Source organism: Aspergillus aculeatinus (genome assembly GCF_003184765.1).
Source record: "Aspergillus aculeatinus CBS 121060 unplaced genomic scaffold BO66scaffold_16, whole genome shotgun sequence".
NCBI classification, from domain to species: domain Eukaryota; kingdom Fungi; phylum Ascomycota; class Eurotiomycetes; order Eurotiales; family Aspergillaceae; genus Aspergillus; species Aspergillus aculeatinus.
Window position 1 is genome coordinate 386,141 of NW_020291485.1, and position 22,696 is coordinate 408,836.

Consider the following 22,696-nt stretch of genomic DNA (forward strand, 5'->3'; position numbering starts at 1 on the left):
AGGATACAAGTGGCCAATCTCTCCGCCTTATCCGCTACTTCAACAAGCCTCGATTGACTATCTCGAGGAGACTCGCCATAGCCAACACCTCAAACAGTGTCATTTCACACCCATACCACCATGTCGAACCCGTTGGACACCGATGCCGGCTCCGAGCTGTTCAGCAGCTACGAGACCGAGTTGAAGCTGGTCCAGGCCGACCTCAACCAGAAGCTAGATCAGATCTCCGAGTCGAGCGGTGAGCAACGCAAGTCTGCCATCCGGCAAGCGGAAAGAGCACTGGATGAGGCCACGGAATTGGTGCGTTGCCGGACGCCTGTCCCTTGCGCGATACATCTCAACCCCTCAATCTAACCTTCCCCTCATCGAAACACAGTTGGATCAGATGCGCATGGAGAAACAGAACATCCCCTCCTCCGCCCGATCGAAAATCAACACCCGGGTCCGCAACTACGCGACAGACATTGATGAGGCCAAGCGCAAGCTGCGGTCTCTGTCGGACGACCGCAAAGCCCTCTTCGGCGACCGGTACACGGATGACCCGCAGGACGAGCATCTGGAACAGCGCCAGCAACTTCTGTCTGGTACAGAGCGCCTGGAGCGCAGTTCCGCCCGGCTCCAGGAGAGTCAGCGCATCGCGCTCGAGACGGAGGACATTGGCCGCAACACGCTGGCGGATCTGAACCAGCAGCGGGAGACCATCATCAATGCTCGAGGTCGCTTGTTGGAGAGTGAAGGCTATGTGGATACCAGTATCAAGACATTGAGGGGCATGGCCCGTAGGTACTGGCCCCTTCTGCCGAACCCCCCGCAGCAATGCAATTGCTGCAATCATTTGCGCACGGATCAGATGCTAACTTGCATCATATAGGATGGCTACGAATCGGCTGATTACCATTGCAATCATTACTGTGTTGATTCTTTTGATTTTCGCTGTGATCTACAGCAAGTTCCACTGAGCGTGGTTTTCCAGCGGGCGTTACCATGGGATGACCATCTTTTTTCCTTTGTAGCACTTTGTTAACGACATATACACGTCTGCATTAGCAGACTCCTCCACGGAATTTTGTATGATAGCACTCTTCCAGCTCTAATCCAAGACCATTGTGCCCAGCACTACATGAAACGCATTGAATAACTCCAACCTAAATAATGAAGAAGAAAGAAAAAAAAACACAATAGGGTATCCCGCTCAAGTAGACCAGAAAAGCGAAAAACAGAACACCATCCAGAACAACTAATTCATGATCCGCATCGCGCCAAAGGCAACGTTAACCACCACCCCCACAAACACCGCAAACCCCTTCCGCCAACTCCAGACCCCTTCCTCTCGCCGCAACCACATCGCACAGCCCACCGGCCAGAAGAACCCCATCACCGCCCCCCAAAGCATATCGTCCATCGCGCCCCGCGACCCAGGCCCAAACCCACCATCGTCGTCCGCAAACGAGATCCCCTCCCCAGCAGTACCACCACCACCACCACCAGCGACTCCTCCCCCGGCCGCCACAGCCGACGACCCCTCATCCATCCACCGATCCTCCATCTCGCGCAACTCCGCCCCGCTGGGCATCGTATCCGGCGTGCGCGAAACCGCCTGGATGGCCATGAACTGGGACCGCAGCGCCGTCACCTCCGCGGGCGTGAACCCCGCCGCCAGCAGCCGGTCGAATCCGCGGGGCGCGGGAGTCGTGGTGGTCGCCGCGCCGGAGTCCACTACCGAAGGCGCGGGCCCCTGATTCCTACGCCGAGAGCCAGATGGCGATCCATTGTGACTGTCCTGATTTTCCGAATCTGAGTCCTGCGGTTGCCGGAGGGTGGACGCGATGGCCGCTTCGGCGGCGAGGTCAGTGGGAGAGAGGACGATTTCGCCGATGGAGCAGTGGATATACAGGCGGGGTTGATCGCGCACGGGGGCCTTGCCCTTGCCCTTCGCGGTGGTGGTGGATTCGTCGTCCTCCGGGGGCCGCGGGGTGGAGCGGGCGGAAGACGAGGGCGGGAGTTTGAGGGATGCGGCGAGCGGGTTGGCATCCTCGAGGCCACGACCGGCGTAGATTAGACGGAGACGGTGGGACGAGAGATTTGGGGGCAGACGTGTGCGGATGAGCTGTTTCAGACCGGCGGATGTGGTGGTCTCTGGGGAGAAGATGTCGAGGGGGAGGTCGGGGATAGAGGCTGAGAAGCGAATGATGACGTAAAGAGGGGGTTGGGTGGAATTATTGAGGTCGAGCGTGCGATCAGGAGTGAGAAATGTCGGCGTCGACATTGTGCTTTTTTTTTCTTTTTTCGAAATGGAGGTGTTGTTGTAGAGGGAAGCAAGTGATACGGCCGTGCGTCACAGGTGATGCGGGATGAAGGAACGAAAAGGGGAGCGTCGATAAGCTGATAAAGCGGAGAAATGGGGCTGATTGTCCGAAATGCTATCCCCACGTGATACGTCGTTACTGCTTTTCCCTTGTCTATCATCGATCATCTTGCAGCCTGAGCAACGCACCTGACCCTTTCTGAGTCTAGTGTTATGTATAAAACCTGGGAATAGGACGACGGCGTCATGCTGAAGCCACAAGACTAGCACAGGCTAAGCAGTGCTTGACCCTGAGCTTGTTACCCCGGGTACCAGTTTTTACTCCCAGCAACTCAGTGGTTTTACCTGCGTCAAATTCGAATTAATGCACGTTAGATTGATTTACGCGCGCCTAGACTGTTTCTGGATACTTTTAATAAAACATAGTTGCTTGCGTGAACATCGTTAACAAGGGCACATATGGAGATTATGAGTAAATTGTCTTTGTTATCGTGCTACCGACAGCTAGGCTATGTGACCAACCCAGCTTTCTTCAGCACACCTAACTCAAGTTGGAGGTATAACTGTTCGAAATGTCTTTCCCAATTATATGTATTGAGAATGACTGGACCACCACATATTGCCATGTGCGATGGCGCAGTCTGATCAGCAGAGTTGTTAGGTGTTATCATCCACATGTGAAAAGAGAGGAAAGAATATATTGCACAGTTGGTGGGCTATGTGCCCGGGAATCAGAGTGTATGTTCAAGAAAAGAAGGAAGAAGCTCATTCGCCAAAGAAGACCGCCCACAGAACGCCATTCGATGCATGTAGAAACCCAAAACCCAGTTCATCCAATTATTGAATAACAAAGTCGTATGGAAGCGCAGATCAGCGACTTATACCATGAAGGATTCACCGCATCCGCATTGTTCCTCTGGGGAGAATTGTTAGTATGCGCTCCGTGCGGTTGTCCGGTGAGACCAGGTTATGCTTACTAATATTGGGGTTGCGGAAGACGAATTTCCTGCTGAGCTTGTCCTCTTGCCAGTCCATCTCACTTCCGATTATGCTGAAGAGAGCCTTGCTGTCGATCAAGACCTTGACACCGTCTTGCTCCACGACCTCGTCGAAAGTGCCCGGCTTCTCCACGTACTCCAAGTGGTAGGCGAGGCCAGAGCAGCCTCGGTTCTTGACTCCCACGCGGATCAGCTTGGGTTCTGGCTGGGACAAGAGTTTACGAAGTTGCTCGATGGCCACCGGGGTCACTTTCATAGCAGCCTTGCGGGCGCGAAGTTTTCTGCGGGGCTTCTCGGCGGGCTTAGCGGTAGTGGCGGGAGAGGTCTCGACAGGCTTGGACTTCTGTGATTCGGCTTCTTGGAGGTTGATGTTTGGAGAATAGGCTTGTTGGCCAGGAAGTTGAGGCGAGGTCATCTCGCGGAAGGAGGGGAAGTCTGCGGCAATGGAGGTGTCGGACGACCCCGGGCTCCGAGGTGGCGGGAAGGAAGTGGGCAGACTGTGTGGACGGTATGCGGTAGCAGTCTGCAACTCACGCTTCGAAGAAGAGCGCTGTGAGTTTCCATAGGAGGAGAAAAGACGGCATGTCTGCGCTGTGCGTCTGCTCGATGACTGTCTCAACAAGCTGAGCAGCGTGGCGGATGATGTCACTGGAGACTGCATCGTGACTGTGGTAAAACGAGGCGGTGATTTGAAAATCGATAGCAGATGATCTATGAAGCGACAGGAACAGCGTATAGCTAATTTTCCACGGAGTCTAAACGGTTGTTGGGTCACGGTAGTGATTGTGATAGAGGATGCGAGGAGGAGGATGGAGGTGAGTCGGGAAAGATCGAGTTCTGTTTGGGGGAGGCGGAAGAACGCCGGGTCGGGTCCTGAGTCGGTTAAAAGAGGTCAGGGCCAGGTCCGTATCGGCCAATCAGCATTGAGGTGTTTCTACACAGGTCAAGTGGCGCCACTGCACTCTGCTGTTCTAGACTAGAAAATGAGGAATTAAGCCTGAGTAAATCCATTAGAGTGCGACTGGGGTAAGACCCAATAACTAATGATTACCATTCCTTAGTGGCTGGTTTTAAGTGGCATGTTCATTTGTTTGTTCTCCGTTTATCATGATTTGCTTCATTCCCCGTCATTCACACAACGCATGAATTCACTGCCCTGCCATTGGACATGGGTTTCTTAGTCATGATTTGATACCTGAGCACCTCAGGTGTCAACTTAGAATCAGATGACTAACTGCTTTCTTCCGCATTCGACAAACATCAATTTACAGGAGTCCTATCATATTGTAAGTTAAGCTATGTTTAGGCCGAAATAATTCAAAGGTGATCAAGAATGTATGTCCAGGTTAACCTTCCTCGGCAGGGCTGCTACACGGGCAGTAGGCTATGTTCTCACCACCACCAACCTTTCCTCAAACCTGGTCATAATCTCTGGACCCTCCTTGACGGTTTATTTCATGAAGATGCCACATGGTCAAACTTACTCGTAGGTCGCACATCCCCTGATTATGTCATCGGCAACAAGCAGATGTTCTCGTAGCTATCTTCTATAGATTGGGACAAGGAGTTTTAATTAATGGATGAGAAGATTTCAAATGAAAAGGTGCTTCTGAACATTGTTGTAGCGGTGTTTTGATTTGATCTCTCCTTGAAACATGGACAGGCTCGTGGAAAGATGGAGGGAGAGATAGGGGATGTGGCTTGTAGTGGTGCCAACCAGGTGGTGGGGATTGATGGCCTAAAAAGGCAGAAAAAGAGTGGTGTCGAATAAGGCGACGACCGCTGAATTTCCCCCTCAAAGCATAGGATGTCAATAACATCCTCCTCGTCCGCCAGGCATTTAGGTCAGCCTTGACTTCTCTGCTCTTATCTACAATATTGGCCATGATCTTGTGTTCTGTGCCGATCGTCCAACTCAATCTTTAAGCATAATGGATTCCCCTTTGACCCAGCAAAGTAGACCGGAAACCTTCAAACCGAAGATCGTGCAACTATACGAGAACCTATTCCAGGTATGTACATCAACCTATGTTTCTACATCACATAAATCTGACCAATCTGCTAGACCACGGATTTTGCAGAGCCCTCGGAGGGTTTCTGGAGAGAATTCTTTTTGCTGCCACCGGATAGGAGCCAGCTCAATGCACTACTAAATCAGCTCAGTCCTGATGAAACCCTGAATCTGCAGGTCAATGGCCCACGTGATTATGAGTTTGAAGTGTAGAATGACCATCGCTCACTCTTTAGCAGGCTCAAACCCAGCAGCTTTTCACTCGTGCCATAAGTGAAGCTGAATCGGGGTCCAGTCCCGTTGATTCGTATGCTCTTGAGGTGGGTCAACATTCCTTCGAAGCTGAACTCCCAACTCTAAGCAGACAATAGACCTTGACGGTCTTTCTAGCCTGTGTCTTGAAGAAGAAATACACCAATCCCAGCTCAGATGTGATCACCGTTCTCGCCGGTCTCGACAATGTTGACCATGCAATTTTCAACTTCGTCGCTGTCTTGGATGGGATCATTCGCAATGGCAAAACCTGTGAGCTCCTAGCGTAGTGGAAGAGTTGTGGTCAAGCGCTGACTAGTCATTCAGATGCGCTACGGCTCCAGGCCATCAAGACTGCTATTGCAATGACTGCTGGCGCATATAAGACCAGCCTCGTCTCATATCTCACGCATCGTGACCTATTCCCTTCAATCATGAAGGTTCGTTCGATGACCTCTTCCGTCCGTCGGAATACTCAAATTGACATGCAGCGCAGTTCGTACAAGAGTCGGAGACGCCCGTGCAAGTATTCGAGCCGTTTCTTCTTCTCGGACTTTTAGCAAATTACAACAAGTTCGAGATGCAGAATCCGTACCAGCTGCGGCTTGACGACTTTGTGAATGAAGCGAGCATCCAGAAGATCGCCAGAGGAGTTGGTAGCTCCTGTGGAGCCCTCAGAAACGGATATGTTGCCGTGCAGGACGACTCTCCCGAGGGCTGGACTTTGATCAGCACGCTGATGTACTTTGGCTTGGGCGCTCTTGCTTCCAGTAAGAAGGATCGGCCGAATCCACCAACTGCCGAGGAGGCGAAGGAGTTATTTACATCACTGTACGAGCTTCAACAAGCGTCATTCTTGTCCCAAGGACCAGCTAACGCAAGCAGGCCCGCGCAACAAGCGGCCATTCTCCTAGCTACCTACGACTTCATCAATGCCAACAAACTCTTCGGGCTTCATCTCATCAGCTTGGCCCCCGAGAAGGACAACGAGGAGTCGCCATTCGCATCATTCCTCTCATTGACATCCTATCTTCTGCAGCATGCCTACCGATCACCGCGGACCGCCCACTACGCAGAGCTCAACCTCTTGATCCTCCGCATAATATCCGAAGACAACGCCCTCTGCAAACAACTTTGCAGCGACGAAAGCAAGCGCAAAGTCCGACTCTGTCGCCAAAAGCAACCATATCTGCCTCTCATCACCGGCGAGCGAGTCCCCACCACAGCCATCTTCGACATCCTCATTGATACCCTGACTCATAACCTTCGACGTCGCCTCGATGTGAATCTCTACAGGTACGTCCATTAACCCTCCTTCCCGCCATCTCCCCAACCTAACACACACTCCCTCCTTCTCAAAAATGTCTGACACCCAAATCCAGCCACTGCATCGCTATCTTCCTCCGCCTCCTCACCTACCTCTCCAAGAACAAGATCCGCCTCACCTACCACTGGTCCGAACTCTGGCGCACCTTACTCTCCCTGATGCGCTTCCTGACCACCTACGTCGCCGACCTCATCACCAGCACTCCGCACATCCACACCCTCACCACCACCCTGGTCAACCTGATCGCCTTCTGCGTCTCCGCGGGGGACACCTTCCTCCCGGACCCGTCCAGCTACGATGACCTCTTCTACAAGCTCGTTGAGACCGGCCCCATCATCGCCCGATTCCGCGATGTGTACGCCTTCAAGACGAGCAGCAGCAGCAGCAATATCAGCGGCCCTCACTCGACGGTGGGGGTAGGCCACATTCCCAAGACGGACCCGACCACCTCATCCAGTAGCACCGAGGTCCACATCACCGCGATCGAAACCTTGATCTCCGTCTCCACGCACTTCCACACCCTCCTGTTTGTCCCGGATAAGGGCGGCGAGGCGGGTGCGGCGGCGGATGGCGAGAGCCCGGCGCCCGTGTCTCCGAACCTGAAGAAGAATCTCAGTCCGCGGGAGGTGCATCGCATCATCAAGCAAGGGTATGAGACGCTGAGTATCCCGCCGCTGGAGGGTCTCAGTGCGTGGCAGAAGTTCCGGGAGGCGGACTGGAAGGTGGAATTGAAGCGGGCGGCGCGGTGCGCCGTGGATGATGCTAGACAATTATTCGCGTAGGACAATTCGTGAGTCGGTGTGTATGTGTGTGTGTGTGTGTTGAAGATATACTCGTGCATTTGGTAGTGAGTGGAGAGGGTAGAAGAGAAGAGCTCTGTTTTACGTAGCATTTGGGGGGGGGGGGATGAAGTCTACGTCAGAAAGTCCCTTCCGCCCTACGGAAGAAGCTGTGTATGCATGGTGCGCGAGTTTGGTTAAATGGTTGATGCGTTTTCTGCAGTGTCAAATTTCAATACCATGTCCGTTGACCAGCCTAGCCCGTAAGGAAACAAATTATTACTCAATTCGGACGCCAGAAACTTCCGCCAGGTTTTTTATCCTATTAATGTTACAGTGATAGCATTATCGTAGCATGCATCAGAGCGCCACAAGACTAGTGCTCGACCATAGCCATAGTCCACAACACAAAAAATTGGCCCCCAAAAGAATTCGAAAAGATCAACAACGCACCACGAGATCGACTGCCGCAGATCGCTAGGACTCCCATATTCAATTCATCAGACAAGACGCGAGGTAGCGGTGGCCGGAGCTGGATTTGGAGCCCCGCGCGACTTTTCGATATACTCGTTGCTGGCATTCGTGTACCTAGTTGCAAAGTACTTGGCCGAATTGCGGCTCAACCAGAGTGTGAACTTAGAGAGCTCTTCCCGAAGCCTGGTTGTGGATTGAGCGTCCATGTTTGTCTGGGCGATGAGCTCAGGCATAGTCGCTATGAGAACAATAGTTTAGCATTCGCAGCATGTTGTGAGGAAGTGAACTCTACCAAAAAGCCGTGTCAGATGCTCGGCGCCATAGGTCTCAAGGGGACCTTTATCGGCCCAATCCCCATTGCCATCTTCCCACCTCTTGCGGATCACACGATACTGTTCCCTTTCAAAGCGATAGAGGAGGATCTTGTCTAGTGCCTTGTAGAAGTATTCGCGAATACCCATGACGATCTCATCAAGAACATCTAGGTCAGCCGTGCTTGTCCTCTTGGGCTTCTCCTCCTCGACATAATCGTCCAAAATCTGGCTAACTGAACATTTGGCTGGCAGTGCCACCACTTGCTGGTTCTTAGTGATATTCTCCCAATCATCGACCAGAAGAGATTTCAAATTATCGGGCATGGCAATCCGCACTGATGGCCGGACATAGAAGCTCTCCTCCTGTATTGGCACTGTTAGTAAACCAACCATAGATGTGCTTATCCTTTGGGCACATTGTCACTAGACACTGCGATAATGTGCGAGACGGGCGAAGCCTATGCCTGAACACAAAGATAGAAGCAAACATACCTTTTCAATATCATTTTCTCGTGCTCTCTTCGTCCCGCGGCCCGGAACTGAAGTTTGCCTCTCCTCACTGTCCCGGGCGGAACTGCGATCGGAGCCTCCCCGTTTCTTCACAGTGGGTTTCACGTTCTTTTGGCGGAACGCAGCCTCGGCCTCACGACGAAGAGTTGTGGCCAACTCTCGATTCTCATCTGTAAATTTACGAAGTCGATCTTGCGGGACCCAATCGTCCCATCTAATTGCAGTAAACCAGCATATCAGTCAGCCAGGCTCTGATGATCCCGCCCCACCGGCCCAGGGTAACAGCAGCCACATCGACAATCACAGGTGGAAGTAAACCCCTTCTCCTGCAGAGAATGGGGTAACAAAACATCGAGCGACACGAAAACATGGGAAACAGCATTTTTCGAGGCCATGAGGGCAAGTTTTTGACAAGATTTCAATAAGGAGAAGTGATTACGAGTGATAAGGCGAGGATAAGACGTACGTGTTCTTCCACCCCTTGTAGTGGACAAGGTACTCGTACGGACTCTTGCGGTCATCCGGATCAATGTGCCTCAGGTCAAGAATTTTTGCTTCATAGAGAATCTCATGGTGGAAACAAAGGACTCTCTCGTCCTTCTGATAGTTCATGTGGCTTGCAGGTGCCATGATGAGATAGGTGAGTGATGTTTTAAGATGAGGGGTATTCTTTGATCACAAGAATGATGCTGCCGACAACGACACAGAACACTGATACCTGGGTTGTATCAAGCTGTGAGAGAATCCACGAGAGGCAAATCTTTTCTGTATCAGGGCTACTGCTTGCTCTAGCCCCGATCAGTGCTCTTGCTCCTGAACAGCACGTGCAACGAATTGACTGGATTCCTTGAGCGGATAAAGCCCCTTGGCAAGAAGAGTTAAATCAGTGTCAGAGTTGCAAGTCTCCAAGCTGAAAGTGGTTCAGCCGCTGGGGAGTTGTCTTGATCTCCTCAGAAAGAGAGATATGTTTGTTTGGATGGCTAGGGTCAAGGTCAATGTCATGAATTTTGATGGAGGCTGGTCAGATGTCTCACGTGCGATAGTTAAAGCCACCAGTCAATATACTACGGGCATGAATGAAGTATCTTGAGATTTGGGGGAAAAGACAAGCTGCAGGGATTGAGTTGGTGAGTGTTAGTTATCGCATGTCGCGGTTGGGGCAAGAAAGAGGAAGCCCGCGGGATCACCGTCTGGAGAGAAACGCGTCCGAGAGGGCAAGTCACGGCCTGATGGCCTAAATTGGAACATTCGCCCTTCCTCTTCTTCCCTCTCCACCACTCCTTCGCTTACTCTTTGATATAACGAATGACCCTACGTGCAACCTTACAACCCTTCCCAAAGCCACAGCATACAATAAAGTAACATTTACTCTTTTATCTATTTTTCCTGAATTGCTTCTCTCCCCCTTCATCGCCCACCTATATCGCCGTCTCCAATTTCTGATTGGCTTGGAACGCGATTTGTCCCGATTAAGCATAACACCACAGCCACTGTGGGCACCAAATATCGTCCTTCACTAAGAGAAAGAAACTGCCATTCGGGCCGGCAAGCAAGAGCTGAGTACCTCTAGCTCGTTTTAGATAGCCGCGCTCCTTAAGGCAACACGATCCATCATGGCACCTTCAGAGACAGCCATTCTGAGCAATTTCCTCTTGACCCCAGCTCCCTTGCCAACGATCATCTCGTTGCAGCAATTCACCGAGCTCTTCCCAAAGAGACTACGCTCTCACCCGCACATCAGGGTTCTCTATCGTGAACTACAAGAGATTCGCGAGCAGGACATGGACCTAGTCAATGAGAACATTGACAAGGAAGCAGTTCAGGGCGAACGCCAGAAGGCAGAGCTCCGTAAATCCTTGATGAAGACAGGCATTGATGGCATTAGCTCCGCTGAGCAGCGCGAGATGGACATGGATGTCGAGCTGTTTGGGCAGCGGACTTCTACGTCTAATTACCACTCAGTATCGAGTCTCCTCGCGGCTATGCAGACGGCATGCTCCAACGTGGAACACGAGGTGACCGAAGTCGATAAGGAAGCAAGCTCACTCCTGTCCGATCTCAATGGCCTGGTGGGTGACTTGAGTGATCTGCGGTATGGCAAGATGCAAGGCCCTGTGGGCATGACAGGCGAGGAGGTCGTCAACGAGGCCATAAGGGGTCTCCAGAACCTTGAGAATGCTTGCTACCGCAAAAGCTGAATGATTCCGATGGCAATAATCTCCGACTTCGGTGTATCTGTCAATTTCTATTCTTACTTCTGATCACTACATTGTCGGTCGACTCAAAGATCCGCCAACATAACCGCGCGCCGTCTATGATCGGCCGCAGCACTGGTCATCCTCTGAATCAGGATCTGCTAGCGCAGATTGCGTTATTCTGCAGGGACACTGTGTCTCGAAGACACGGTACTGTCAAACCCGCGCGAAAGGAGAGACTAATCGAATCGCACTCTTTCTGCATAGCCATCCAGCAACGCCTCGCTATTTTCGGCTCACAAACCCGGCCAGGTGGGCCTGATCGATCCATCGTGGACAGCACCAGCCATACCACTTCAGCTCGCTTTGGTACCAAGAGCACTCAACCTAATTTGGGGCACGATTGGGCAGCTTATGGATTTCTGGCATAGCGTGGGCACATTTTCTCCAGCAGTTTTGAATGAAATGGGAATTTTAACTCTCTGTCTTATGATTGCACCTTGTCTCGTCGAGCCCGTTCCTATTTTCACACATATCTTCTTTCGTAGGATTGATATTCAATGATTCATAAATCACCGCTGTCGATGTTGCGGCGTCATCATGATTAACATCAATTCATGTGATGAACGACTGTAATCAAAAGGGGACACCGATAAGATACCGCGCGCGCGACCAATGCATGCGCGACGCGCTAATTTCCCACCTCGGCTTCAGAGACTCTACACTGATCTTTCAACCCACCAGAACCAGCAGACATACTGCTCATCGCCGTGCAGAAACCTAAACAAGCGCCCTATCGGAGCAAATCCTCGCTCCCAATTTCGACTCTGACTATCGCACTATCACACAATGCCATCCATCACCCTCCACCCGCGCGCGTCGCGATCTCCCTCACGCGTTCCCAACCCTCTTCCCCAGCTCCTCCAAACTCCCTCCGGCCTAGCGCTCTTGGAACTTCAAGGCACGATCAATATCCCTGCTTCCCACGATGAAAGCTCGCACTCCGCCGAAACTCCCGACGGGGCTTCCGTGTTCGAGACTCCGATCGGCAAGCTCTTGTTCCCGGACTACTCGCCCCAGAATCCCGCGGACGACTCGGCCTGGATGAAGCGGGTCTACCTCTACGTCGGACGCTACCAACGCATAACAGGCGAGGTGAAGAAGCTGCCGAAGCCCCTGGCTCTCGTGCAGCGGAGGCCGACGCCGGCGCCGGCGGGTTCCGCGGGGGGGCACGAGAGTGACGAATTGGAGGTGGTCGAGGTGGTGCGATACAAGATTTATTTCAAGAATCGACCGGAGCCGGTCAATGACCTTTAGGGGGGGGAACGAGGATACAAACGAGTGCAGTGATCTTGTGACATGCACAGGCTTGCTCCAGGCTACAGTAGCTGCTGGAGAGCTGGTTCAGATGAAACCTGCCTTGGCGGGAGCATGTCATGGAGATGTCAGAGGCTGAACCTTGTTGCTGTCGTCGTCCAAACTCAAGGGGAGAAGGGGAAAACCTTGCAACGACAATACAATCCTATCATGGCGATATCGGAGCAGATCTGGGTTTCACGACATAACTCAAACACGCGGTCAAAGATATAAGACAGGGTTAAAGTGGGCAAGAAAAAAAGGTCTGGACTATGAGGCGTGCTGTCTACCGGTGCACGGGTAAAGTCTATCCCCACTTCAATCGCTCCCTACGAGTTGTATCATTGCCATGGCTATTTTGTCTCAGGCCGAGGAGGAGATCTCTCCTTCAAACCTGGGTCCAGAATACGTGGGCTTCGACCATATCACATGGTATGTTGGCAACGCGAAGCAGGCTGCAAGCTACTACGTCACGCGCTTGGGCTTCGAGCATGTTGCATACCGGGGACCCGAGACGGGGTCTCGGAATATCGTGTCCTACGTGGTTGCCAATCACGGCGCCACCTTTGTCCTTACCTCGCCCGTTCGTACTCCGTCGGAGACAGAGGGCGCTGTGTCTGAGTGCGATGAGAAGCCCTCTCTAGCTGAGATCCACGCTCATTTGACCAAACACGGAGACGGAGTCAAAGATGTCGCGTTCAGGATCGACGGTGATGTGGAGAGTGTCTGGAAGAGAGCGGTCGGCAACGGTGCAACTTCCATTACGCCGCCTCAGATTTTAGCAGACGAAGACAGTGGCAGCATCAGCGTGGCTACTGTAGGGGCGTATGGAGACACGACGCATACGCTGATCAGCCGGCAACACTACTCAGGGCCTTTCCTCCCCGGCTACAAGGCGGTGGTTGAGGAGGACCCCATCAATCGACTCCTTCCACAGATCGACTTTATCGAAATCGACCATTGCGTCGGCAACCAGCCTTGGAACGGTGTCGGCTCCATCGTGAAGTAGTAAGTCTACCCGGTGCATGATGCTGAGAGAATGCATGCTAAGCGCCACCACTGCAGCTACGAAGACTGTTTCAACTTCCACCGGTACTGGACCGTGGACGACTCGAGCATGTGTGGAGAATACTCGGCCATGCGCTCCATCGTCGTCGCCTCACCCAATGAAGTGATCAAGATGCCCATGAACGAGCCAGCACCGGGGAAGAAGAAGTCCCAGATCGAGGAGTGCGTACCTAGCCCAGCCCATAAACTGCCGACCGCAACCACAAGCTTACAAGAATTTACCAACAGATTTGTCGACTTCTACAACGACGCTGGGGTCCAACATATCGCATTCCGAACGCACGATATCGTCACGGCCGTCAGCCGACTCCGGCAGCGCGGCATGTCCTTCCTGCGCGTCCCGGACGAGTATTATATCGACCTGCGGCGGCGGCTCTCCGATGGTGGTCCGCGGATCGCAGAGGATATCGGGCGATTGCGAGAGCTGCACATCCTGGTGGATTTCGACGAGAAGGGCTATCTGCTCCAGATCTTCACCAAGCACGTGCTAGACCGCCCGACGGTTTTTTTGGAGGTGATCCAGCGCAACAATTTCGATGGATTCGGCGCCGGGAACTTCAAGAGTCTGTTCGAGGCCTTCGAACGAGAGCAGGCGTTACGGGGGAATTTGTGATTGGCATAAGATATCTTGCATTGCAGTCTGAACAAGAAAATCTCATTAGATCATCACAAAGAAAGATCGACAAGGAGGCACAGGACAGGTATTATTCCGCAGCGTCGGCAAGGAAAATAGCCGGAGTGGGCGCGGCGGAAAGGGAGCGCGAGGAAAGAATTCCGCGATCGAGGAGTCGTCGTCATCGATTGCCCCTAGTACTGTACAGTAACCAGCCACTGGGTATACACAAACAAGCAAGCAAGAACAATAGATGCACCACCACCTGCATGCCGAATCATACAACAACCTCTTCCCAGACATCCGCAAGTATCTCGCAAAGTAAAGTAAATCACCATCTCACATCAGCCCCAATGCACACCCAGAACCCCCCAAAGAATCAACAATCCATCTCATCTCCCAACTGCATCCGACCATACCCGACGCCAGCCGAACATCCGTCGGAAAGCCCCCCTCAAGATCTTGAGTAGTACATACAATAATCAGCGCAATTGCTCAACAACTACAGACGTATTTTCCTCACAAGGAAGCAACTCCAAGCACCCGAGCGATCTTACCCAGGCTAGCCAGCAACAACTGTAATCCCCACCAGAAATACCGCCTATACGGTAGAACTACCATCTCCCATTTTCCCTGGACCTACCCCGCAACCGCGTATACTCTGTTTGCCCCGACGGGATACTATCCGGATACATAAAGCCCTCCCTCCCTCCTACCCTCCCACACACCCACCTTTCACCATATACATACATACTCCGGAGTACATACATACTTACATTCAAATACCTCACTTCTGATCCTCAAGTTTCCCCTCACACGCGAATCCCCAAAAGCCAATACCCCACCCAAACCCATCCAAAACCTGTTGTCTACCGAATTGAATGCTCCGCACCCTCCCCAAAATGGCCCCAGCCGTCGAACGCATCACCCTCTTCAAGATTCCCGACGAGGCGGCCCGGGACCGCGTGCTGGAACAGTACAAGGTCCTTGCTAAGACGGCCGTCAAGGTAAATACTCATACTTAGCCCAAGCACCGAGCATCAGACCCCGAGTCACGTCACTGATTATCCACTTACCCTGGGTTGAAGGAAACGGAATGAGCATACTGACACACTGGACGTGGTTTAGGACGGAAAGCCATATATCGTCAGCGCGGCCGCGGGGCCTTCGTTCCCCGATCCTCGCAACAAGGGGTACAATCTCAGCGTCAAGACGACGTTTGCCTCGCTGGAGGATATGAAGTACTACGATACCGAGTGTGAGGCGCACAAGGCGCTGAAGGCGGTGGTGGGACCTGTGCGGGAGGATGTGTTGACGACGTACTTTGAGAGTGTTCTGTGAAGACTTGAAAAGGATCCAAAGGGGGAGAGGGATAAAGTGGTCAATGGGTATAGACTTTATGATCGACATGATTTGTGGGAGTTTTCTTCTCAATAAAGAGGGGATGTTTATCTGAATATACTCTACCCAGACACTCGTGTCTCGAGGTATGATATCCAATTCATGAATCAGTTCCATGCATGCATGCTGGAGCATAGCTGAATGCCAGCCCCGGTTTCGCTGCCGAATCGAGCAGAAGTGAAGATAAAAACATAAACATGAGACAACTAACATGATCCTCGCCCATCATGGCCTGGGATTAGAAGTACAGGGTACCCAAGAGTTTTTCCCTCCTTGTCAGCCGTTTTAAAATGTACAATATGGTTCAGAAACCGTCAAGGAGACCGAACGAGGAGAGCGAGGGGAGAAAAGCAGCGAAGCCAGCAACCACTCCTCTATCACTCAATGCTAGCCTAGAATATACAACCCGCGACTTAGTCGAGAGCCTTGCGGAGGTCACTCCATTTCTGTTTGAGATTTTCATGGTTTTCATGAATCTTTCAATTCACTAAGTCAGCTTTGCACTGTGGGAACCGAATATTCAAAGGCAGACTCACCTCGGCCCATTTCATCTTGGCCTCTACCAGCTCCTTCTCCATCTCTGCCATCTGCTCGACCATCGACCGGTTCTCATTTTGAACCTCAAGGTTGCGTTGCATGATGCGGTCCATCTCTGTGCGCAGCTTCTCCTCCACCTCTGCTGGCTGCTTGTCCACTACAATCTTGAGCTCTTTGACTTGCATTTTCAATGCATCATTGATGTCTGTCAGCTCTTCATTTTCGACCTTGATGTGGACCAGTTCTGACGCGAGCTGGACATGCTCTTTGTCAGAAGCCTCGTTCTGCTCCTCCAACTGGCGGATCCGGGCACTTTGCACGGCCACAGTGTGCTTCAGGTTCTCGAGCTCGGCCTCGCGCTCCTTTTCCGTCCGTACCTTGTCCTCCCACTCAGCTGTGTACGCACTGACCGTCTCTGGTTCTAGAGGTATAGCGCAAGCGTCCTGCACCATGATATCCGCCCGATAGACTTCCTTGTCGGCAGCGCCCGAGCTGCCAAAGAAGCCGGACTCCAGGATCGAGGAGGGAGTCGGTTGCCTGTCGATGTAAACGTCGAACAAACGCTCTTTCAAGAACGTGGTCAAAGGTGCCATGTCCTTCATCTCCAAAAGCGCGTCTGCATTTCGGCGCATGATGGCGAGAGCAAACTTGAGAATAGCATTCTCAAGGCCTTCATCGAATATAAGATCGTAAACACGAAGGACTAGTTGTAGAGGGAATCTATAAGCAAACAGTGTGAGAAACCACTGTGTTGCGTACAGCTGGGGAGGTACACCGCGTCGCCGGAGGTGACAGTAGAGGGCCGGCTCAAAGTCCTCCAGCAGACGCTCGAAGAGATACAAGCAGCGGTGAAGACCAGGCATCTCCTGAATAAACATCTTCCGCAAACCATAATGATTCATGAGCTTGACCAGAAGTGTGAATGCCTCCGCCTCGTCCATCTGCAAGATTGTCAGTGTCACTCATTGGTCTTTTAAGAAATTCGGTGACCTACATTAAAGAGCAAGGGCATGACAATAAAGTTCATTCCCTGGGCATATCCCACGCCCTCATCGTAAAGGGCATACGCCTTACACAGCCCAAACAAAGCCTCCTGATTCCCTTGCGAAACAAAATAGCGCGAATAACTCGTGCGAGCGCCTAAATCGCGTCGGATTGTCTTCTCCAATTTTTGCAGCGCCAATGCATCCTCCTTCGCTTTCTTTGCTTGTTCCTTGGCCAGCCGTTCGGAATCGAGTTCATGCGAAGGGCTCGAGGAGCCATTGACCGAGTGTGCCAGAGAAGCAGATCGCTCTGAGCGAACCGAAGAACGAGATGACGACCTTGCAGAGTCTTTTTCGCCTAGTCCACTGACTGAGCCGTTGCCGGATCGCTGCTTCTCCTTGTCTGTACCACGAGCAACGAGTTCTCGGTACACCTCTTCCAGCTCGGGGTTACGGCTGTCAGCCAGGACTTGCCAGATCACCCCTCGAATAGTTTGCGGGATTCCTCGTTTGATAGCGGCATTGAGCTCCTCCGAATTCGCGCCTTTCAGCGCTTGTGGACCACGATTGACTAATTGCTGCCAGAGCTCCCAGTCTACCGGTGCAGACGCATCTGTCGCTGAGGTGGAGAAGCCTGCAACTGTACCCGGAGGCAGATTTGGATTCACAGTCGACGTGCCATTGGAGGGAGAAGCTGCGGATGGAGTAATGCTCGTGTAGCTGTCGCCTTCTTCCGGGATGCTCGGGGGGCTCCCTGCAGAGTGACTAATACTGGCCCGTCCTGACGTGACACTCGCTTCGTCGTTCTCCGATACAAGACCTTCGTCACGCAATCTGAGCTGTTTGAATTGATCCTTCAGGCTGCTTCGTCGAGGCCGCCTTGGGCCTGTGCCGTCCACATCTTCTGCATCGTGGTGTCGACCCTCAGGATTGCTGGAGAGTGTGGAAATCGATGCAGCCGTGTTGCGGCGGGGTTGTGGTGGAGGCGATTTGGCCTCCTTGTTGGACGACGAGCTTCGAGAAAGCCATGCAAAGGGGCTGGTGAACGAACGGGTTGGTGGTGGGGGTGGTGCAGGAGCGGCCGCTTTGTTCGTGGAAGCACCATTGGGCAAACCATTGGCCGATCCTTGAAGGCGCGAGCTCTGCGACGAAATCGAGTCTCTAGATACAATTGGTGGAGGTGTGCCAGATTTGAGCTCCTGGCTCAAGCGTTGTTTCTCAAGCGACTCTTCTTCCTCCTTATTGCTGGTAAGGTTCACCTCGTCGAGGGAAGTAGTCGACAACCGATGCGCGGTCAGCAATGGCGACTTCTTGGTCTTGCGGGGGGTATCCTCTGCTTCGGATTTTCTGTCTATACTGGCAGCATCACTCTCTTCAACGTGTTCCGGGTCCTCTTGGGAGCTTATAGGTAGCGGGGGTGCTTCCGTCAATTGAGGTGTTACATTCGATCCACTCGGAGGGCTGTCTGTCAACGATCGGGAGGAAGAACTCTTCGGAATCGAGACGCTAAGATCAGCGTGTGAAGTCGGAGATTCAGGTGCATCATCGAAAGATTCCTGGTACAAATAAGTTGTCATTATGGGGCCCTCTAAGGATATCGAATATATTCGGATCGAGAGGTCAGAGGCTCACTCCTTCGTAGGTTTCGCTATTGCGTCTGGAAGTCGACATATTTTAGACCCGACCACCTGGGGGGGGGCCGAAACTATGTAAGACCAGTTGGTTTCCAGATTTGAAATTCCGATTGATACAACGAGGCTGAATACACGCGCGATACGTGGGGAGGGGGGAGAGCGATTGAGGAGGTCAGGATTGTGAAATTTCCATGATAGGGAGGTGGAGGCAGGCGGAGATGGGACGGTAGCCACCGACCGTTGTCAGAGGTAAGAAATTAATTGTGGTGGTGGAGAGAGGTGAGGAGTTGAGACTTGAGACTTGAGACTTGAGGGAAGGAGGAAGGGGAGGGGGGAGGGAAAGTGCACAGCGAGAGGTTGGATAGACGAACGGGAGATGGGGATGAATGGAATGAATGGACCCAGAAGCCAGCGGGTGGAATTCCAGGACCGTGCCACGGAACTAGGAAGATCGGTTCCCAGTAAGTAAGTAAATCCAGGAGGTTGACTCCCTTTTTTTTTTTAGGTGCAGTTGGAGACAGGTTGCAAGAATACACAATAGAAGAGTGGAATGGAAGGAAGAAAGTGAGAGGGAGAGAGAGAGAGAGAGAGAGAGAGAGAAGAGCAGCAAACTAGAAGCTGGAGAGGAGGCGGACAGTTCCCGACTGGGCAGTCTCGACTCCGCGTACTTCGTACGGAGTACCTAGTCTCTCTATTATTATTGTGTACGAAGTACTGTGATTGTGGCATGAATGGCTGACTGGCTGACTGACTCTTGCATGTAAAGTTTCCCCCCCTTAAACTACAGTAAGTTACCAGTTGTCTAGGTCCAGGACTGTACCATTGGTGGTACTCCGCACTAATCAATTACTAGTCAGGAGAAGAAGACTTTTGACAAGGCCAACCAACTGATTGCCAGACTAAAAATAATAGACAGGGGAAGTTCTAATCAACAAAGACAAGGTGGACGACGTATTATTGAATGTCCAAGTCTGCAGGCAGCATGTTTCATATTTTTATCTTTCCCTCTTTCTTTCTTTCTTTCTTTCTTCCTCTCTTCCCATGGGGACTGAATCGTGGGTTGATTCTTTTGGTATTGATCGATATCTAAGGGCAACATTCCTGCCCAGAGCCACACACCTCTTATTCTGAAACCCACCAACATTCATAATTATTTTCACCCACCCCCTCGACAGCTGCCGTCTCCACCAACTAAGCGGTACGTATATATCTGTATCCCGCTATCTTTAGTTTGTTACTTGGTTAGTGTCTATGACGATATGTGGGACACAGAAGCATAATAGCTAAGCAAGGATTGATTGAGAAAGGGACCAAGGAATAGAAAAATGACATAGAAATCCAAATCTCATAAAGAATATCCCGAAGATGGCGTTCTACCTATCAGATTCTTATGCGGACTTATGCGGAGTTTCCAGATCGGTCGGCAAGGGATGATCATGATCGGCTCAGCAGGCAAGTGACTGTTCAAAATCCAGCCACCGTTGCTGTCGCAGCGGGTCCAGCTTCTTCAACTCCGCAAGCCACTTTAACACCGCTCGTTTCTGCGTATCGGCGGGAGTTATTCCCTCCACCTTCCAAGCCAACAACGTACAGTCGATCAAGGCTTGGTAGAGATATTTACAGTCTTCCGCCCCATCCAGCATGTCTTCGATTTCTTCGATCTCTTGGCGGAGATATTCCAAGCGTTCCGAGTCACTGAGATTTGGTGCCATTGTCTGCGCCGCTACCGTCGGATCAAAGACGCACATTAAGTTCTGGTGGTAGAACCACAATGACTGGTCATATGGGTCGCACAGGGCACGATGGACCAATTCCAACTCTTCCGAAATGACATGTTAGCATGCCCACGCAGTAAGACGCTTGTGTCTGCGCCACACGGCGGAAAACGTAACCTACCGTCATCGAGCATCTTTCTCCGCTCCTCATCGCTGGCTGATCGCTCGTTTAGAAGTCGCTGGATCAATTTGGTACGATAGTGCCAAGCAGAGAAATTCGACAGGTTGGCGCCGATCATCTTCTTTGCGTAGTCAAATTCAGCCTGGGTCATGTCTTCGCTGGGTTGCTCTGCGGACTTGAGCTCCCGAAGAGTCTCTATGACAAATCGTCTGTAACCCCAGCCGTGGAAGTTCCTACTGTCCAGGTTGAGCATCTTGCCTACCAAGCCCAATTCTTCTTGCCAGAATCGACGGGAGATCGGAGCAGGAAGAAGACGCTTGGCTTCGTCCAAGAGCCAGACGCGGTAGTTCCAAATCCAGTAGCACTTGGGAAAACTCTTGAGCAAGGGAATGAGAAATAGCAAGTCGTTCTTGATCAAGGAAGCAACCTGTTCTGCTGCCGTTTCGTTGGAGCCGCTAGATTCTGCGCGCGAAAATTCGCTTCGCAAGACTTGACGACGATAATTCCATATCGTGTAGTACTCTGGGTTGCTGCTTAGCAGTTCGGATATCTTCTGTAGAGTTTCTGGTGTGTACTGCTGTGCCGAAATCTGGTCACCACCGTTAGGTCACGCTTGCCATATAGAGATGTACGATTGCATAAATGCACCTTTTCTCGGACCGACTGTTCGAGTTCACGATACTTCTCGATCTTGCGAAGCTCTTGCTGGCGAGCTTCTTCAGTCCGCTCCCCTCTACGGGCGTATCGAGGAATCCCATGCTGTAGTTGCACACAAGGTCAGTTTGATGTGCGCGAATGAGCCAGCAAGAATAGGTACGTCACTTCAGCCATTGTAGATTAAGAGAGACTTTTTTGGGATGTTGCAACAGGGCTTCCTTGGGCGGATGGATTGCAAATAGGTTGACGGTCACTAAGGTTATCGATAAGAGTGAGTATGTGAAGCGGCGACTATTCCCAGTCCACTTACCGAGTCCCTGGTTGCCTTTCCAGGGCGAGCCGCAGCCACTTTCCTTATCTAGACGAGTCACGTGTCCTGCTCTATACAACCATTCTACTTTGCAATCATCGGAGGTATCGTGGTCAGTCTCTTCTTTCTGACTCTTGCCAGCTATCACTCCGTCATGCTGTTCTTTGGCAGCATGGCAGTATATCAATAAGAGCTCCGGCTCATTTCTTGGCTCCACGAACTTTACCAAAGACACAGTTACTAACAGCGTTCTTTATACATCTGGGGATTATTATCCGCGCACCGTCAACTACTTGTTCAGTCTCAGACTGAGGCGGGGAGAGCAATGACCTCAAGCACTCGCTCATTGCGAAGCTCAATGCTGACAACCTCTCATTCCCATTCGGATCCTTCTGCACCCAATCCATCGGCTAATGGAGGAGGGCGAGTACCATCATTTCACCTGTGTGCGAGTGCCCCATCACTCTTGGAGCCCGTCACTCATTCCAAACTCAATATACATACTCCTCGACCTGGGTCAAAGAAACTGCAAGATGCCAAGAGCTTCGAGTATTCTTCTCTCAAACCGGGAAACAGGCGTCCATCCGCCCCTCATGCGAATGCTCTGAGGGCTTCAGACCACGCGTTGTCTACCTTAACAACAGGGCCAACTAGGAAACCTCGGTCGACGATCAGACTCCCCGTGCACTACAAGTCATCTGACTGCAGTACGAGATGTGAGCTGCCTGATCGATATATTCCCTTGCGAGAGTCCAACTGCGCGCCCACAACACCATTCCATGTAGTTAAGAAACCGCGAGAGTTATCGCCAGAGGAGAAGCTACTGCGACGACGACCGCCTAGAGATGACCCGTTCATGCCATCACACCTTCCAAGATATTTCAGCGGTTCCAAAGTAGCCTCAAATCGCGTTTGCAGCCCTCACTATCGTCCTCATCTTGTCACCGAGCCTACCTATACTGGAAGCGATTCGCCGTTCCGCGACACCACAGACATTTCGAGACAAATAAGCTATGGAGCTGTCTGGAATGTTGGAGGAAACTCCGCCTCCTTGGGTCGAGCATCTACGACAGTTG

The 22,696-nt window shown here is 51.9% G+C and overlaps 10 protein-coding genes across 10 annotated transcripts; 6 read left to right on the forward strand and 4 right to left on the reverse strand.

The window, feature by feature from the left end:
* Nucleotides 1-29: 29 nt before the first annotated feature.
* On the forward strand, nt 30-1,127 carry BO66DRAFT_390810 (v-SNARE protein VTI1). Its single transcript, XM_025647105.1, has 3 exons — nt 30-300; nt 377-783; nt 872-1,127. Exons 1-3 carry the CDS (start codon nt 121-123, stop codon nt 957-959), a joined length of 675 nt encoding a protein of 224 aa, XP_025505407.1. The 5' UTR covers nt 30-120; the 3' UTR covers nt 960-1,127.
* Nucleotides 1,128-1,237: 110 nt separating this feature from the next.
* On the reverse strand, nt 1,238-4,158 carry BO66DRAFT_419545 (uncharacterized protein; the record flags this gene model as incomplete). Its single annotated transcript, XM_025649821.1, has 2 exons — nt 3,283-4,158; nt 1,238-2,280 (listed from the first exon to the last, which is right to left on the reverse strand). Exons 1-2 carry the CDS (start codon nt 3,962-3,964, stop codon nt 1,238-1,240), a joined length of 1,725 nt encoding a protein of 574 aa, XP_025505408.1. The 5' UTR covers nt 3,965-4,158.
* Nucleotides 4,159-5,136: 978 nt separating this feature from the next.
* BO66DRAFT_371493 (ARMH3 family protein) lies at nt 5,137-7,675 on the forward strand (the record flags this gene model as incomplete). The annotated part of the gene is made up of 9 exons (XM_025645453.1): nt 5,137-5,315; nt 5,369-5,491; nt 5,554-5,634; nt 5,686-5,839; nt 5,894-6,006; nt 6,063-6,397; nt 6,452-6,862; nt 6,949-7,303; nt 7,361-7,675. The coding sequence occupies exons 1-9, from the start codon at nt 5,235-5,237 to the stop codon at nt 7,673-7,675; spliced, it is 1,968 nt and encodes a 655-aa protein (XP_025505409.1). The 5' UTR covers nt 5,137-5,234.
* A 497-nt stretch (nt 7,676-8,172) lies between these two features.
* On the reverse strand, nt 8,173-9,600 carry BO66DRAFT_319640 (MRG family protein; the record flags this gene model as incomplete). Its single annotated transcript, XM_025643652.1, has 4 exons — nt 8,173-8,384; nt 8,439-8,823; nt 8,953-9,184; nt 9,437-9,600. The coding sequence occupies 4 exons, from the start codon at nt 9,598-9,600 to the stop codon at nt 8,173-8,175; spliced, it is 993 nt and encodes a 330-aa protein (XP_025505410.1).
* A 655-nt stretch (nt 9,601-10,255) lies between these two features.
* On the forward strand, nt 10,256-11,632 carry BO66DRAFT_390813 (Cnl2/NKP2 family protein). The gene has a single exon (XM_025647106.1). It carries the CDS (start codon nt 10,584-10,586, stop codon nt 11,166-11,168), a length of 585 nt encoding a protein of 194 aa, XP_025505411.1. The 5' UTR covers nt 10,256-10,583; the 3' UTR covers nt 11,169-11,632.
* A 229-nt stretch (nt 11,633-11,861) lies between these two features.
* BO66DRAFT_52879 (Ctf8 family protein) lies at nt 11,862-12,676 on the forward strand. The gene has a single exon (XM_025653375.1). It carries the CDS (start codon nt 12,015-12,017, stop codon nt 12,480-12,482), a length of 468 nt encoding a protein of 155 aa, XP_025505412.1. The 5' UTR covers nt 11,862-12,014; the 3' UTR covers nt 12,483-12,676.
* BO66DRAFT_390815 (4-hydroxyphenylpyruvate dioxygenase family protein) lies at nt 12,420-14,477 on the forward strand. Its single transcript, XM_025647107.1, has 2 exons — nt 12,420-13,529; nt 13,587-14,477. The coding sequence occupies exons 1-2, from the start codon at nt 12,871-12,873 to the stop codon at nt 14,200-14,202; spliced, it is 1,275 nt and encodes a 424-aa protein (XP_025505413.1). The 5' UTR covers nt 12,420-12,870; the 3' UTR covers nt 14,203-14,477.
* Nucleotides 14,478-15,104: 627 nt separating this feature from the next.
* Nucleotides 15,105-15,543, forward strand: BO66DRAFT_437210 (Dabb family protein; the record flags this gene model as incomplete). The annotated part of the gene is made up of 2 exons (XM_025650969.1): nt 15,105-15,209; nt 15,331-15,543. 2 exons carry the CDS (start codon nt 15,105-15,107, stop codon nt 15,541-15,543), a joined length of 318 nt encoding a protein of 105 aa, XP_025505414.1.
* Nucleotides 15,544-15,916: 373 nt separating this feature from the next.
* Nucleotides 15,917-19,081, reverse strand: BO66DRAFT_52905 (putative GTPase activating protein (Gyp5)). Its single transcript, XM_025653376.1, has 4 exons — nt 18,756-19,081; nt 17,135-18,679; nt 16,140-17,081; nt 15,917-16,079 (listed from the first exon to the last, which is right to left on the reverse strand). Exons 1-4 carry the CDS (start codon nt 18,792-18,794, stop codon nt 16,017-16,019), a joined length of 2,589 nt encoding a protein of 862 aa, XP_025505415.1. The 5' UTR covers nt 18,795-19,081; the 3' UTR covers nt 15,917-16,016.
* Nucleotides 19,082-19,836: 755 nt separating this feature from the next.
* BO66DRAFT_371514 (Rab geranylgeranyltransferase BET4) lies at nt 19,837-21,586 on the reverse strand. Its single transcript, XM_025645454.1, has 4 exons — nt 21,476-21,586; nt 21,302-21,412; nt 20,654-21,242; nt 19,837-20,576 (listed from the first exon to the last, which is right to left on the reverse strand). Exons 1-4 carry the CDS (start codon nt 21,482-21,484, stop codon nt 20,203-20,205), a joined length of 1,083 nt encoding a protein of 360 aa, XP_025505416.1. The 5' UTR covers nt 21,485-21,586; the 3' UTR covers nt 19,837-20,202.
* Nucleotides 21,587-22,696: the final 1,110 nt, after the last annotated feature.

Bases quoted from the DNA above. Each gene is read 5' to 3' on its own strand.
- BO66DRAFT_390815 (XM_025647107.1), top strand. From the start codon at position 12,871: ATGGCTATTTTGTCTCAGGCCGAGGAGGAGATCTCTCCTTCAAACCTG. The intron at 13,530-13,586 runs GTAAGTCTACCC...CCACCACTGCAG, and splicing joins GTCGGCTCCATCGTGAAGTA to CTACGAAGACTGTTTCAACT.
- BO66DRAFT_52879 (XM_025653375.1), top strand. From the start codon at position 12,015: ATGCCATCCATCACCCTCCACCCGCGCGCGTCGCGATCTCCCTCACGC.
- BO66DRAFT_390813 (XM_025647106.1), top strand. From the start codon at position 10,584: ATGGCACCTTCAGAGACAGCCATTCTGAGCAATTTCCTCTTGACCCCA.
- BO66DRAFT_390810 (XM_025647105.1), top strand. From the start codon at position 121: ATGTCGAACCCGTTGGACACCGATGCCGGCTCCGAGCTGTTCAGCAGC. The intron at 301-376 runs GTGCGTTGCCGG...ATCGAAACACAG, and splicing joins TGGATGAGGCCACGGAATTG to TTGGATCAGATGCGCATGGA. The intron at 784-871 runs GTACTGGCCCCT...TGCATCATATAG, and splicing joins TTGAGGGGCATGGCCCGTAG to GATGGCTACGAATCGGCTGA.
- BO66DRAFT_371514 (XM_025645454.1), bottom strand. The intron at 21,243-21,301 runs GTGCATTTATGC...GGTGGTGACCAG, and splicing joins AACAGTCGGTCCGAGAAAAG to ATTTCGGCACAGCAGTACAC. The intron at 20,577-20,653 runs GTAGGTTACGTT...TCATTTCGGAAG, and splicing joins GAGAAAGATGCTCGATGACG to AGTTGGAATTGGTCCATCGT.
- BO66DRAFT_52905 (XM_025653376.1), bottom strand. From the start codon at position 18,794: ATGTCGACTTCCAGACGCAATAGCGAAACCTACGAAGGA. The intron at 18,680-18,755 runs GTGAGCCTCTGA...TATTTGTACCAG, and splicing joins ATAGCGAAACCTACGAAGGA to GAATCTTTCGATGATGCACC. The intron at 17,082-17,134 runs GTAGGTCACCGA...ACAATCTTGCAG, and splicing joins TCATGCCCTTGCTCTTTAAT to ATGGACGAGGCGGAGGCATT.